At 45.5% G+C, this 13,767-nt stretch overlaps 1 protein-coding gene across 3 annotated transcripts in view; it reads left to right on the top strand.

Moving 5' to 3' along the window:
- The window catches only part of LOC308678525 (polyunsaturated fatty acid lipoxygenase ALOX15B-like), a 37,902-nt gene extending 26,429 nt beyond the window's left edge, over positions 1-11,473 (top strand). For 2 of the 3 annotated variants that reach the window (XM_081345754.1, XM_081345752.1), the window contains 7 exons: positions 1,243-1,415; positions 2,277-2,420; positions 3,302-3,505; positions 4,579-4,665; positions 6,324-6,493; positions 7,815-8,037; positions 9,231-11,473. In XM_081345754.1, the coding sequence (XP_081201880.1) occupies positions 1,243-1,415; positions 2,277-2,420; positions 3,302-3,505; positions 4,579-4,665; positions 6,324-6,493; positions 7,815-8,037; positions 9,231-9,764 (1,535 nt within the window). In that variant the 3' untranslated portion in view covers positions 9,765-11,473. The remainder of the gene's footprint in view (positions 1-1,242; positions 1,416-2,276; positions 2,421-3,301; positions 3,506-4,578; positions 4,666-6,323; positions 6,494-7,814; positions 8,038-9,230) is intronic. The other variant, XM_081345753.1, reaches the window with a different exon arrangement.
- The last annotated feature ends 2,294 nt before the right edge of the window (positions 11,474-13,767 follow it).

Here is a 13,767-nt window from a genome sequence, read left to right as displayed (position 1 = left end):
ATGGGTGGACTTCAGCTCCCAGAATTCCCCAGCCAGACTTCTTTAAGATGGGTGGACTTCAGCTCCCAGAATTCCCCAGCTAGACTTCTTTAAGATGGGTGGACTTCAACTCCCATAATTCCAAAGTCACCCTGCTTTAAGATGGGTGGACTTCAACTCCCATAATTCCAACATCAGCCTGCTTTAAGATGAGTGGACTTCAACTCCCAGAATTCCCCAGCTTTCCTGCCTTAAGATGGGTGGGCTTCAACTCCCATAATTCCAAAGTCAGCCTGCTTTAAGATGGGTGGGCTTTGACACCCAGAATTCCCCAGCCAGCCTGCTTTAAGATAGGTGGACTTCGATTCCCAGAATTCCCCAGCTTGCCTGCCTTAAGATGGGTGGGCTTCAACTCCCATAATTCCAAAGTCAGCCTGCTTTAAGATGGGTGGACCTCAACTCCCAGAATACCCCAGCCAGCCTGCTTTAAGACAGGTGGACTTCAATTCCCAGAATTCCCCAGCTTGCCTGCCTTAAGATGGGTGGGCTTCAACTCCCATAATTCCAAAGTCAGCCTGCTTTAAGATGGGTGGACCTCAACTCCCAGAATTCCCCAGCCAACCTGCTTTAAGATGAGTGGACTTCAACTCCCAGAATTCCCCAGCCAGCCTGCTTTAAGATGGGTGGGCTTCAACTCCCATAATTCCAAAGTCAGCCTGCTTTAAGATGGGTGGACCTCAATTCCCAGAATTCCCCAGCCAGCCTGCTTTAAGACAGGTGGACTTCGATTCCCAGAATTCCCCAGCTTGCCTGCCTTAAGACGGGTGGACTTCAACTCCCAGAATTCCCCCACCACTGTGGAAAACATTAAACTACTGAGTATTGCACTTTAGTTGACTCAACCTTATGCACAAGAATCTAGTCAAAGTTCAGTGCTAAATTGGAGCCCAATAAGGGTCAACAGAATTCAGGAGCTGGAGGTGAACCGTTTGTGGCAATGTAACGATTCTAAGTTCATGACACACTTAATTCCACCTCCAGCTGTGCCTGCTCTTTTTCTTGGATGTTGTGAAAGGACAGACAGTTGTAACGCTGCAACTTTGACTTACTAGTGGAATAATAGCGTTGGAAGGGACCTTGTCCAACTTGTTGGTCCTCCCTTCTTCGTGGTCCAGCCTGACCTTCAAGATCTTCGGCGCGGACCTCAACGATCCATCGGAAAGTCACCTCCTTTTTTGCTTTCGATCCCCTCTGACTCTCCAGAACACGTGGCTGATCACTGGGAAGAAGACACGTTTTTTGGCTACCAGTATCTGAATGGGGTCAACCCTGTGGTGATTGAGAAGTGCACTGAGATCCCAGCCAACTTCCCTGTGACCCAGGAGATGGTCGCCGAGTCCCTTGGAAAATCCACCACTCTCTCGGAAGAAATGCAGGTGACTGGGTGTGGTTTCTAGCTTTCTCTCGTGAATTGTAGCTGCGCTTCCCCAAGAACCACACTAGGGTTGGGTTGACCTAGTGACTTTCTCAGTGGAGGAACTGAGGAATCTCCAAGGAGAAGTAGTAGAGGGAAGATGGTGGTTGCGACTCCACCTCGGAAGCCCCCATCTTGACCTTCTGATCTTTCTGAAGCCATCCTCTTGACTTCTGAACTTCCTGAAGACACTGTTGACCTTCTGATCTTTCTGAAGCCATCCTCTTGATTTCTGATCTTTCTGAAGCCATTCTCTTGACTTCTAATCTTTCTGAAGCCATCCTTTTGACTTCTGAACTTCCTGCTGACCTTCTGATCTTTCTGAAGCCATCCTCTTGATTTCTAATCTTTCTGAAACCATCCTCTTGACTTCTGAACTTCCTGAAGACACTGTTGACCTTCTGATCTTTCTGAAGCCATCCTCTTGATTTCTGATCTTTCTGAAGCCATTCTCTTGACTTCTAATCTTTCTGAAGCCATCCTCTTGACTTCTGAACTTCCTGAAGACACTGTTGACCTTCTGATCTTTCTGAAGCCATCCTCTTGATTTCTAAACTTTCTGAAGCCCCCATCTTGACCTTCTGATCTTTCCGAAGCCATCCTCTTGACTTCTGAAATTCCTGAAGCCCCCATCTGGACCTTCTCATCTTTATGAAGCCCCCATCTTGACCTGATCTTTCTGAAGCTTCTTGACCTTCTGATCTTTCCCCATGGACACACAGGAACATCTCCTTGTTGCGGGCTGCATTTTGGCTGTGAAGGTGAGCTGTTTTCCCAATGAGAACAAGGACCTCCCTAACTTCTTTCTTTCTTCTGTTTAAAGAAGGGGAACCTCTTCCTAGTGGACTACAAGATCCTCCAAGGCATCCCGACCAACGTCATCCAAGGGGAACAGCAGTACCTGGCCACTCCTTTGTGCCTCTTCCACCAGGGCCCATCTGGGGATCTCGTACCCATAGCCATCCAGGTAAACCCACTTTGATTAACCCAGCTTGAGAAAGAGTTGGGTCCACTGAACCTCGACACGGTTGAAGAGGAACACCTCAAGATGGTTAAAGGTCTTCTTGACCACAGCAACATTGGTACTGGCAGGTCTACCTCCACACAACCTCTTTTGACACTGTAGAGGTCATTCCAGATACCCAAGGGGTATCTGACCTGGATTCGAAATTCTGACGGTTATTCCACCTTCGTCTGCAGCGTTCCCCGATCGTTCCGTGTTATGACCGTTTTGCAGAAAAACCATCATTTACTCCTGGTTTTCAGGAAAAACGTACCCCCTAGTGCAGAGGTCACCAGCTTTTTCATGCTGGTGGCCCGGAAGGAAAGGGAGCAGCTGGGAAATGTGTGTGTGTGTGTGTGTGTGTGTGTGTGTGTGTGTGTGTGCATGCGAGCGGGGCCGCACGCATCTGCACGGGGCCTAGCGGCCTGTTTGTGCGTTGGCGCAGGGGCCAGCCGCCGCTAGCACACGTGCAAATGGGCTGTGCAACTCGCACGGGGCCAGCGGCCCTGTTTGTGCAGGCGCTATGCGCCACCACTAGCACCCGCGCACATGCACAAATGGGCCACAAAAGCTGCACACGCTCTTGGCCCTGTTTGCGTGGGCGCTGGCCCCCGCCACTAGCCCCATGCGTGTGCGCAAATGGGTCTGCAGGTGCTAGTGTGAATGGGGGTGAGTGCATGCACACAGACGTCCCGTGGCCCGGTGGCCAGCAGGCCCCTGCTCGGTAGTGGGCTGCGACACATAGGTTGGGGACCCCTGCCCTAGTGACCCATTGGTTCGCTTAACGATTTCAGACAAATCTCTTCTTTTACATCTATCATTCTTTCTTTTCTTCCTTCTCTCAGCTCAGCCAAATCCCCGGCCCCCAGAGTCCCATCTTCCTTCCCACTGACCCACGCTGGGATTGGACCTTGGCTAAGATGTGGGTCCGTAATGCCGATTTCCACGTCCACCAGAACATCTCCCACCTGCTGAAGACCCACCTGATGGCCGAGGTCTTCACCATGGCTACTCTACGGCACCTCCCCATGTGCCACCCAGTTTTCAAGGTATGGACCCATTGCTGTCTCACGTGGGTTCTGGTGCAGGTAAAGAGCCAGCCCCCAGGAATCGTGGGCGCTCCATCCCTGGAGCTTTTCAAGAAGAGGCTAGATAGTCACCTGTCTGAGATGGTACTATAGGTTCTCCTGCTTGAGCAGGGGGCTGGACTAGAAGACCTCCAAGGTCCCTTCCAGCTTCTGTTCTGTTCTATTCTGTTCTGCTCTGCTCTGCTCTACTCCTACTCTACTCTACTCTACTCCTACTCTACTCTACTCCTACTTTACTTCTATTCTATTCTACTCTATTCCTACTCTATTCTATTCTATTCTATTCTATTCTATTCTATTCTATTCTATTCTATTCTATTCTATTCTATACCTTATTTCTATTCTGTTCTGTTATGTTCTATTCTATTCTATACCTTATTTCTATTCTATTCTATTCTAATTTCCATATTTCTATTCTATTCTATTCTGTTCTAATTTCCATATTTCTATTCTATTCTATTCTTTTCTAATTTCCATATTTCTATTCTATTCTGTTCTGTTCTGTTCTATTCTATATCTTATTTCTGTTCTGTTCTGTTCTATTCTATTGTTCTATGTCCTTTCTTGACAGTGGGAACAATAAATCAGTAGAACGGCATGCCTCCAGAAGTGGTGATTTTTTTTAAAAAAAGAGACTGGACAACCATTTGTCTGAAGTGGGTTAGGGTCTCCTGCTGGAGCTGGGGGTTGGGCTAGAAGACCTCCAGGGCCCCCTCCCAACTCTGCTCTTCTGCCCTGGAGAGTTTGTCCCACCAAGCAAGTCCCCCGTTTTGTTCCTGGGGAATTGGTCACCTTGAGATCTTGTCCCTGTCCTCGTCTCCATCTACTTCTTGAAGGTGCAAATCCAGGTTTTCTGCTCACCTGGCAGGTCCAGGTGCCTCAGCCTGCTTTCTGCCATTTGGCGTGTTGGTCACACACTAAAGTTGTGTCGGATGCCTTGCGTTGCCCTCTCCGTTGACCTCCGTGGTCTCCACCAACCTTCTCCAGCACAAGGGCTGAAGGCCTTAATCGCTTTTCCCCCTTTTCCTCCGCAGCTCCTGATTCCTCACCAAAGATACACACTCCAGATCAACATATTAGCCAGGATCCGGCTGATCAGGAAGGGTGGCATGATGGATCAGGTAAGGGGGATAGATAAATGATGATAGATAGAGAGATAGATAGAGATAGACAGATAAATATAGAGATAGAGATATAGAGAGACATGATATAGAGATATAGAGATGATGATAGATATATAGAGAGATAGAGATAGATGATAATAGAGAGATGATTATGTATATATAGATAGATAGATAGAGATAGAGAGAGAGAGAGAGAGAGAGAGATATGATAGATGATAATAGATATAGATGGATGGATAGACAGATATAGAGATAGATGATAGAGAGATACAGAGGTAGATGATGATAGATATAGAGAGACAGAGATGATAGAGATAGATGATAATAGATAGAGATAGATGATAGATATAGAGATATATAGATGATAATAGAGATAGTTGATAGATATATAGAGAGATAGATGATTATGTTAAGTGTTTGTTAAGTATTTTAGAATGATTATATATGTGTCTGTGTATGTGTGTGTGTGTGTGTGTGTGTGTGTGTGTGTGTAAAAAAATTTTTTTTTGGATTGCTAACAAAGAATTAAAGCGAGACTAATATGGCCTAACAAAGAATTAAAGTGAGACTAAAGAGCCTTGGTGGAGCAGTGGGCTAATGCCTCCTTAAGTTACACCGGCTGCCTGCCATTAGTGCAGGTTCGAGTCCCACCAGGCTCAAGGTTGACTCAGCCTTCCATCCTTCCGAGGTAGGTAAAATGAGGACCCAGATTGTTGGGGGCAATTAAGCTGACTTTGTAATAATGCCGCTTGGATAGAATGAAGGCTACTGCTAAGCTTGTAAGCCGCCCTGAGTCTTCGGAGAAGGGCGGGATATAAATGGAATTAAAATAAAATTAAAATAAATAAAAAAAATTCAAACTTATTTGTTCTCATCAGTCAGCCAAGATTTGTCCCGTGTTTGGGGCCTAGCAAGGTATTCTAAATACTAAATACTTCTCTCTCTCTCTCTCTCTCTCACACACACACACACACATATATAAAATCATATATATATATATATATATATATATATATATATATATATATATATATATATATATATATATGTAAAATCATCTTTCTCTCTCTCTCTCTCTCTCTCTCTCTCTCTCTCTCTCTCTCTCTATATATATATATATATATATATATATATAGACAGAGAGAGAGAGATGATAGATGATAATAGATATAGATGGATGGACGGACAGACAGACAGATAGATATAGAGATAGAAATAGATAGATGATAGAGAGAGAGATGGAGATACATAGATATAGATATAGATAGGTGATAAATAGATCAGACAGACTGGCAGACAGGCAGGCAGATAGATAGACATAATGACCTCAACTGGTCCCTACCCTTAACAACCCTCAAGCATCCCCAACGGTCATGTGACCAAAGGTCAGGGGCTTGGCAACCGGCCTGCCAGCATTTACGACGGTTGCAGCGTCCCCCGGTCACGTGCTCCCCTTTTGCCGCCTTTTGACAAGCAACGTCAAGGGTGGGGTGGGGGGACTCCAGATTCGCTTAACGACCGTGTGGCTCCCTTAACCACTGCGATGACTCGGTTAACAACGGTAGCGTAAAACCCGCTTAACCCCCATCGTGCTCGGAACAGCAGAGATTTGGGGCTCCGTTGTGGTCCTAACGTCCACCTTCTCCCTCTTCCAGGCCACCTCGGCCGGATTCGAGGGCATCGGCCCCTTGGTGAGCAGAGGCGTGGAGCAGCTGACCTACTCTTCCCTCTGCCTGCCGGAGGACATCAAGGCTCGCGGAGTGGAGTCCGTCGCCAACTATTACTACCGAGACGATGCCACCAGGATCTGGGCGGCCATAGAGAGGTGGGGTCTGGTCTTGGGTGTGGACGCTCTCTGAGGTCTCAGGTAGAGTAGAGATAGAAATAGGAAAACGTTGGAATGGAATGGAATGGAATAAGAAATTGAATAGAATAGAATAGAAATTAGAATGGAATGGAATAGAACAGAACAGGAATAGAAATAGAATAGAAATAGAATAGAATTAGAATTAGAATTAGAATTAGAATTAGAATTAGAAATAGAATAGAATAGAATAGAATAGAATAGAATAGAATAGAATAGAATAGAATAGAATAGAATAGAATAGAATAGAATAGAATAGAATAGAATAGAATAGAATAGAATAGAATAGAAATTAGAATGGAATGGAATGGAACAGAACAGGAATAGAAATAGAATAGAAATAGAATTAGAATTAGGAATAGAATAGAATAGAATAGAATAGAATAGAATAGAATAGAATGGAATGGAATGGAATGGAATGGAATGGAACAGAATGGAACAGGAACAGAACAGGAATAGAAATAGAATAGAATTAATTAGAATTAGAATTAGAATTAGGAATAGAATAGAATTAGGAATAGAATAGAATAGAAATTAGAATGGAATGGAACAGAATGGAACAGGAACAGAACAGGAATAGAAATAGAAATAGAAATAGAAATAGAATAGAATAGAATAGAATAGAATTAGAATTAGAATTAGAATTAGAATTAGAATTAGAATTAGAATTAGAATTAGAATTAGAATTAGAATTAGAATTAGAATTAGAATTAGAATTAGAATTAGGAATAGAATAGAATAGAACAAGAATAGGATAGGATAGAATTAGAATTAGAATTAGAATTAGAATTAGAATTAGAATTAGAATTAGAATTAGAATTAGAATAGAATACCGGAACGCTGCTATCTTGTCTCCCCTATTTCTTCTTTTCTCTAGACTAGCCAAACCCACGTCCCTCAGCCGTCCTTTGTAAGTTTTAAGTCTCCAGGCCTTGGATCCTCTTCTCTGAATTTTTTTTTCCAAACTCCCAACATCTTTTTTGTGATGTGGTGACCACAATTGGCTGCAGCATCCCAGGGGTGGCCTCACTGGGGCTTTATAAAGCAGTAATAATACTTCCCATAATCTTGACTCTGTGCCTCTGTTTATGAAACCCAGGATTGTGTTAGCCTTTTTTGGCGGCGGCCGCACACGGCTGGCTCATAGACCTGACTCTCTCTCGCCCTTCAATTAGCTTAGCGGGCAATTCCGGGAACGGAACACCCGACATATCTGAGGACTATCCAAGTTGGTGGAAAGCTGTCTTAGAAGACCTCCCAACTATGTCTCCTTGTCTTCCAGCTTCGTGGCGGGCTTCGTCCGATATTACTACTGGAAGGACGATCGGATCCGAGGCGACTCCGAGCTGCAGGCCTGGATTTGGGAGATCTTCAAGGAAGCGTTCAAGAGCCGAGAGGCGTCAGGGGCTCCCTCATCTCTGACAACCGCGGAGGAGCTCACCAAATTCCTGACCATGGTCATTTTTACCTGTTCGGTTCAACATGCTGCGGTCAACAGCGGGCAGGTGAGAACCATCCTACTCTAGATAATCAAATCACAGAACAACAAGGTTGGAAGGGTCCTTGGAGGTCATCTAGTCCAACCCCCCTGCTCAAGCAGGAGACCCTATTCCATTTCAGACAAATGGTTATCCAATCTCTTCTTTAAAAGGAGGAGGAGGAGGAGGAGGAGGAATAATGGAATCACAATTGGAAGGGACCTTGGAGGTCATCTAGTCCAACCCCCTGCTCAGGCAGGAAACTATACCATTTCAGACAAATGGTTGTCCAGTCTCTTCTTAAAAAGGAGGAGGAGGAGGAATAACAGAGTCGGAAGGGACCTTGAAGGTCATCTAATCCAACCCCCAGCCCAAGCAGGTGACCCTATTCCATTTCAGACAAATGGTTATCCAATCTCTTCTTAAAAAGGAGGAGGAGGAGGAGGAGGAGGAGGAGGAGGAATAATGGAATCACAATTGGAAGGGACCTTGGAGGTCATCTAGTCCAACCCCCTGCTCAGGCAGGAAACTCTAGACCATTTCAGACAAATGGGTGTCCAGTCTCTTCTTTAAAAGGAGGAGGAGGAGGAATAACAGAGTCGGAATGGACCTTGAAGGTCGTCTAGTCCAACCCCCAGCCCAAGCAGGTGACCCTATTGCATTTCAGACAAATGGTTGTCCAGTCTCTTCTTAAAGACCTCCGGCGTTGGAGCATTCGCCACTTCTGGAGGCAGGTGGTTCCACTGGTTAATTGTTCTCACTGTCAGGAAGTTTCTCCTTAGTTCCAGGTTGCTTCTGGTTTCCATCCGTTGCTTCTTGTCCTGCCTTCGGGCGCTTTGGAGAATAGGTGGAACCCCCACCCCCCTCTTCTTTGGGGCAGCCCCTCAAATACTGGACTACTTGTAGATCATGAAACTTACGCAAGAAAACAACTCGGCTCAGACAGCCCCAAGGACCCGTTAATTCAACCCTGAGCTTCCAAGATTCTCTCCTCCCGCTAATACCGTGTCTTAAGTCTTGACGATTCCCAACCCTCTCCCCTTCCTTTGCGGTCTGAAACCTGGAACATTTGGACCCCAAATTTGATTAACGACCCTCGTTCATGACCGAGAAAGCATATCCGGTGTAATGTCTTGCAATTTATGGGGAAATCTGCCCTTTATCGTGCAGGGCGGGAGTTCCGGGGATCTGCTCACCCGCCTTCTCTCTCTCGTTCTCAGTTTGACTTCGGCGCCTGGATGCCAAACGTCCCCCCAACCATGAGGAGACCCCCGCCCAGCACGAAGGGCTCTGCGTCTCTGGAAGGCATCCTCAAGACCCTGCCACAGGTCAACGTTACCTGCATTGCCCTCTCTTCCCTCTGGCTCCTGAGCAAGGAAGCCGGGGACCGGGTAAGTCGCCAGGAACCCGATGGAGAAGGGAAAAGATTTCAAGATGTCCCCTCGTTGTTTGAGAAGGGAAAGAAAGAAGGGGGAAAGAAGAAGGGGGGGAAAGAAAGAGAAAGAAAAAGAAAGAGTAGAATGGAAGGGAGGAAGGAAGGAAGAGGAAAGAAAAGAAAGAAAGAAAGAAAGAAAGAAAGAAAGAAAGAAAGAAAGAAAGAAAGAAAGAAAGAAAGAAAGAGTAGAAAGGAACGGAGGAAGGGAGGAAGGAAGAAAGAGAAAGAGAGAGAGAAAGAAAGAAAGAGTAGAAAGAAAGAAAGAAGGAGGAAGTCAAAAAGAAAAGAAAGAAGAGAAAGAGAAAGGGAGGAAAAGTAGAAAGGAAAGAGAAGAAAGGAAGAGAGAGAAAAGATAAAAAGAAAAGAGAAAGGAAGACAGAAAAGAAAGAAAGAAAAAGAAAAGAAAAAGAGGAAGTCAAAAAGAAAGGAGAGAAAGGAGAAAGAGAAAGAAAGGAAGGAAGAGAAAGGAAAGAAAGAAAGGAAAGAAGAAGGAAAAAATGAAAAAATGAAAGAGTAGAAAGAGGGAGGAAGGGAGGAAGAAAGAAGAAGAGAGAAAAAGAGGAAGTCAGAAAGAGAAAGGAAAGAAATAAAAGAAAGAAGGAAGGAAAGAGAAAGGAAAAGAAAGGAAGGAAGGAAAATAGACAAAAGGAAAACAGACAAGGAAGGTGATGGGAATGAGAAGAAGGAAAGAGGGAGGAAAAGGAAGGAAGGAAGGAAGAAAGAAAGAAAGAAAGAAAGAAAGAAAGAAAGAAAGAAAGAAAGAAAGAAAGAAAGAGTAGAAAGGAACGGAGGAAGGGAGGAAGGATGGAAAGAAAGAAAGAAAGAAAGAAAGAAAGAAAGAAAGAAAGAAAGAAACCCCTTGGAAGGGTCTTTTTGAGGGCCCCTCACCTGGAATCCCTTTTTTACTCCTCCGTAGATCAAGAGACATTAAGTCTCGTTTTCGGCTAGGAAAGGCCTGGGGCACAGAGCCTGGCCGTTCTCCGCGGCCTGTTGCGCTGCTGATGTGTTTCTCCGCTTCCCTCCCTCCCAGAGACCGCTCGGCTTCTACCCAGACCGCCATTTTGTGGAAGAGGAGCCCACGAGGCTCATGGAGGCTTTTCAGACCCGCCTGGCCGACATTGCCGAGCAGATCAAGCGGCGGAACCAGGCGTTGGCTCTCCCCTACGATTACCTCAACCCCACCTGCGTGGAGAACAGCGTCTCGATCTAGTTTGGGGGACGCAGACGACGAGATCCAGAGACCTGGGCGTCAGCCTCACCTGATTGGCCCATCCAGCAGGATCCTTTCGGGAATGACCGAGTTGGAAGGGACCTTGGAGGTCCTCTAGTCCAACCCCCTGGTCGAGCAGAACTCCCTACGCTACGGCTCTCCAGTCTCTTCTTGAAGACCTCCAGTGATGGAGCACCCACAGCTTCTGGTGGCAAGCCGTTCCACTGGTTAATTGTCCTCACTGTGAGGAAGTTTCTCCTTAGTTCCAGGTTGCTTCTCTCCTTGATTCGTTTCCATCCGTTGCTTCTTCTCCTGCCTTCGGGGGCTTTGGAGAATAGCTTGACTCCCTCTTTGGGGCAGCCCCTGAGATACTGGAACACGGCTATCATGTCCCCCCTCGTCCTTTTCTTCTTTAGACTAGACCAAGCGGTCTCCAAACTTGGCAACTTTAAAAGTTGGGGACTTCAACTCCCAGAATTCCTCAGCCACTTTAAGACTTGTAGACTTCATCTCCCAGAATTCCTCAGTCACTATAAGACTGGTGGGCTTCAACTCCCAGAATTCCTCAGTCACCTTTAAGACTGGTGGACTTCATCTCCCAGAATTCCTCAGTCACTTTAAAACTGGTGGACTTCATCTCCCAGAATTCCTCAGTCACTTTTAAGACTGGTGGACTTCAACTCCCAGAATTCCTCAGTCACTTTTAAGACTGGTGGACTTCATCTCCCAGAATTCCTCAATCACTTTTAAGACTGGTGGACTTCATCTTCCAGAATTCCTCAGTCACTTTTAAGACTGGTGGGCTTCAACTCCCAGAATTCCTCAGTTACCTTTAAGACTGGTGGACTTCATCTCCCAGAATTCCTCAGTCACTTTTAAGACTGGTGGACTTCCTCTCCCAGAATTCCTCAGTCACCTTTAAAACTTGGGGACTTCATCTCCCAGAATTCCTCAGTCACTTTAAGACGGGTGGACAGGAGGATGTTGACTTTGGAGCTTCTTCTGGGTGTTTCTGCCCTGCAAATATTTTACTCATTGGTAGGTCCCTAAAGAGACCGGACCTCTTTGAGGAGAGGTAGCTGGTTGGTCATAAAGAATGACTTGGCCTGGGAACATGGATATTTGCCCAAGGAAGCCAAGATGGCAGCTGCAATTATGAGATCAAATCTTGGCATCATAAAGTCAGTCCTCAAGTTCCAACGGTTCATTTAGTAACTATTCAAAATTACAACAGCATTGGGGAAAAAAAGGGAACGATGACCGTTTTGTCCGCGTTTTATAACTTTTGCATTCCCCTGGTCACCTGATCCAAATTCAGCTCTGCTTGGCCACTTATGACTCACACTTACGACCGTTGCTGTGTCCCAAGATCCCGTTTTGACGCGCAAGGTCAACAGGAAAGCCAGATTCACACAACAACCAAGTTACTAACTTGTCAACCGCGGTGATTCACTTAACCGGGTCGTGGAAAGGTCGTCAAACGGGTGGGCCCAATTCACTTCACGAATGTCTCACTTAACAACAGGAATTTGGGACTCGGTTGTCGTAAGTCGAGGACTCGGCCTCGAAAGACAGAAGCAACCTAAGCTGGCCCAGGATGATGGGAGTTGGCGACAAGCAGGAGAACGTCTACTCGTGCTTGGTCCGACTTCGAAGTCTGAGTCGAGGCGAAAAATTTGAGTCTTCCTAGTTTCAGCCTCACGCTTCAAAATCGGAGTCTCCCAGCTGGACAAAACATTTGTGTGATTGTTGTTGTTTGCGAACAACACATTGACCTTGTGTTGGCGAGATTCTCGGTCAGCCGCCCCGCTGGAATGTAATTTTTTTTTTAAGCTCATCCAATTATATAAAGCCGTGCGGCGTTGTGTAACGGCCTGCGACGTTGACAATTTGGTGCCTGTTTTGCACAGCGTTTTCACAGTGAAGTACCTACGTCGCAACTTGGGTTGCAAGTAAAGAATTACACAGTTTTTTTGTAATTAAGGGCATCTTAATTTTTAATTAAGGGTGTTTGGGATGTTTCCCTCTTTCAGATGCGTACGGAGGTGGTTATACTTTTAATAAATGGAAATATATATATGTGTGTGTGTGTGTGTGTGTGTGTGTGTGTGTGTGATTATAAGAGACGGTTGAAATGTTGATCACTGGATAAAACCTCAGTGTAAAATAAATAAAATAAAAATAAATAAAAGATTTTATCCCAGAGATCAACATTTCAACGGTCTCTTATAATCCTTTAAATGAATACACCCGGGACTCAAATATATATATATATACACACACACACATTTGAAATAAAAGTATGTCTTAGATCTAAAGCGGTATGCTTTCTTCCTTTGGTGTGCCGATTAAAACTCAACAGCGTTGCTTCTTGAAAATAAATTGAGAAAATATACTGCGTATTTAATAATTATTATTATTGGGAGGGACCTTGGAGATCATCTAGTCCAACCCGCTGCTCAGGCAGGAGACGCTATATACCATACAAAATGGCTGTCCAGTCTCTATAATTTGGCAGATTGGCTCTGCTTTGGCGGTCAGATTTACTTAACACATGTAGTCCTCGACTTAGCGACTGAAAAAAGGGCCATAAAAACCAGTCCTCACACTTAACGACCGTGGCAGCATCCATGCTAGTGTGATCAAAATTGGGGCGCTTCGCAACCGGCATGTTATTTATGATGGTTGCCGTGTCTCGGCAACCTTCTCATAAGCAAAGTGAAGGGTGGGGGGAGGTTGGATTTGCTTAATGACCAGGTGATTCGCTGAACGACGGTAACCAAACACTAGTGGGTTTCCTTAACCATTGTGGCTGAAAAAGGTCACAGAATCAGCCGTGACTCTTTTAACAACCACCTTGCTTTGCAACTGAGATTCTGGCCCCATTTGGGGGCCGTAAGTCGGGGACTACCTGAACCCCCCCCCTTTCTAACTCTTGTTAGCAGTTCCTCGCCTCTGATCTACAACTTAATTGGTGCCCTTCCAAGCTCTCCTTTGTCCAAGCTAAACAGCTCTGAAAGTTGAGTTGCCCAGTGGGACAATCTTGAGGGCTAGCGTCTTAAGGCAAATTAAGATACAGTTGGGAGCCACCATCCTGGTGCAAAGGGACAGG

This window comes from Vipera berus (assembly GCF_964194415.1).
Source record: "Vipera berus genome assembly, chromosome: Z".
NCBI lineage: Eukaryota > Metazoa > Chordata > Lepidosauria > Squamata > Viperidae > Vipera > Vipera berus.
The sequence above is the reverse complement of the archived record's forward strand: the minus strand, read 5'-3'. Positions and strand labels throughout refer to the sequence as shown.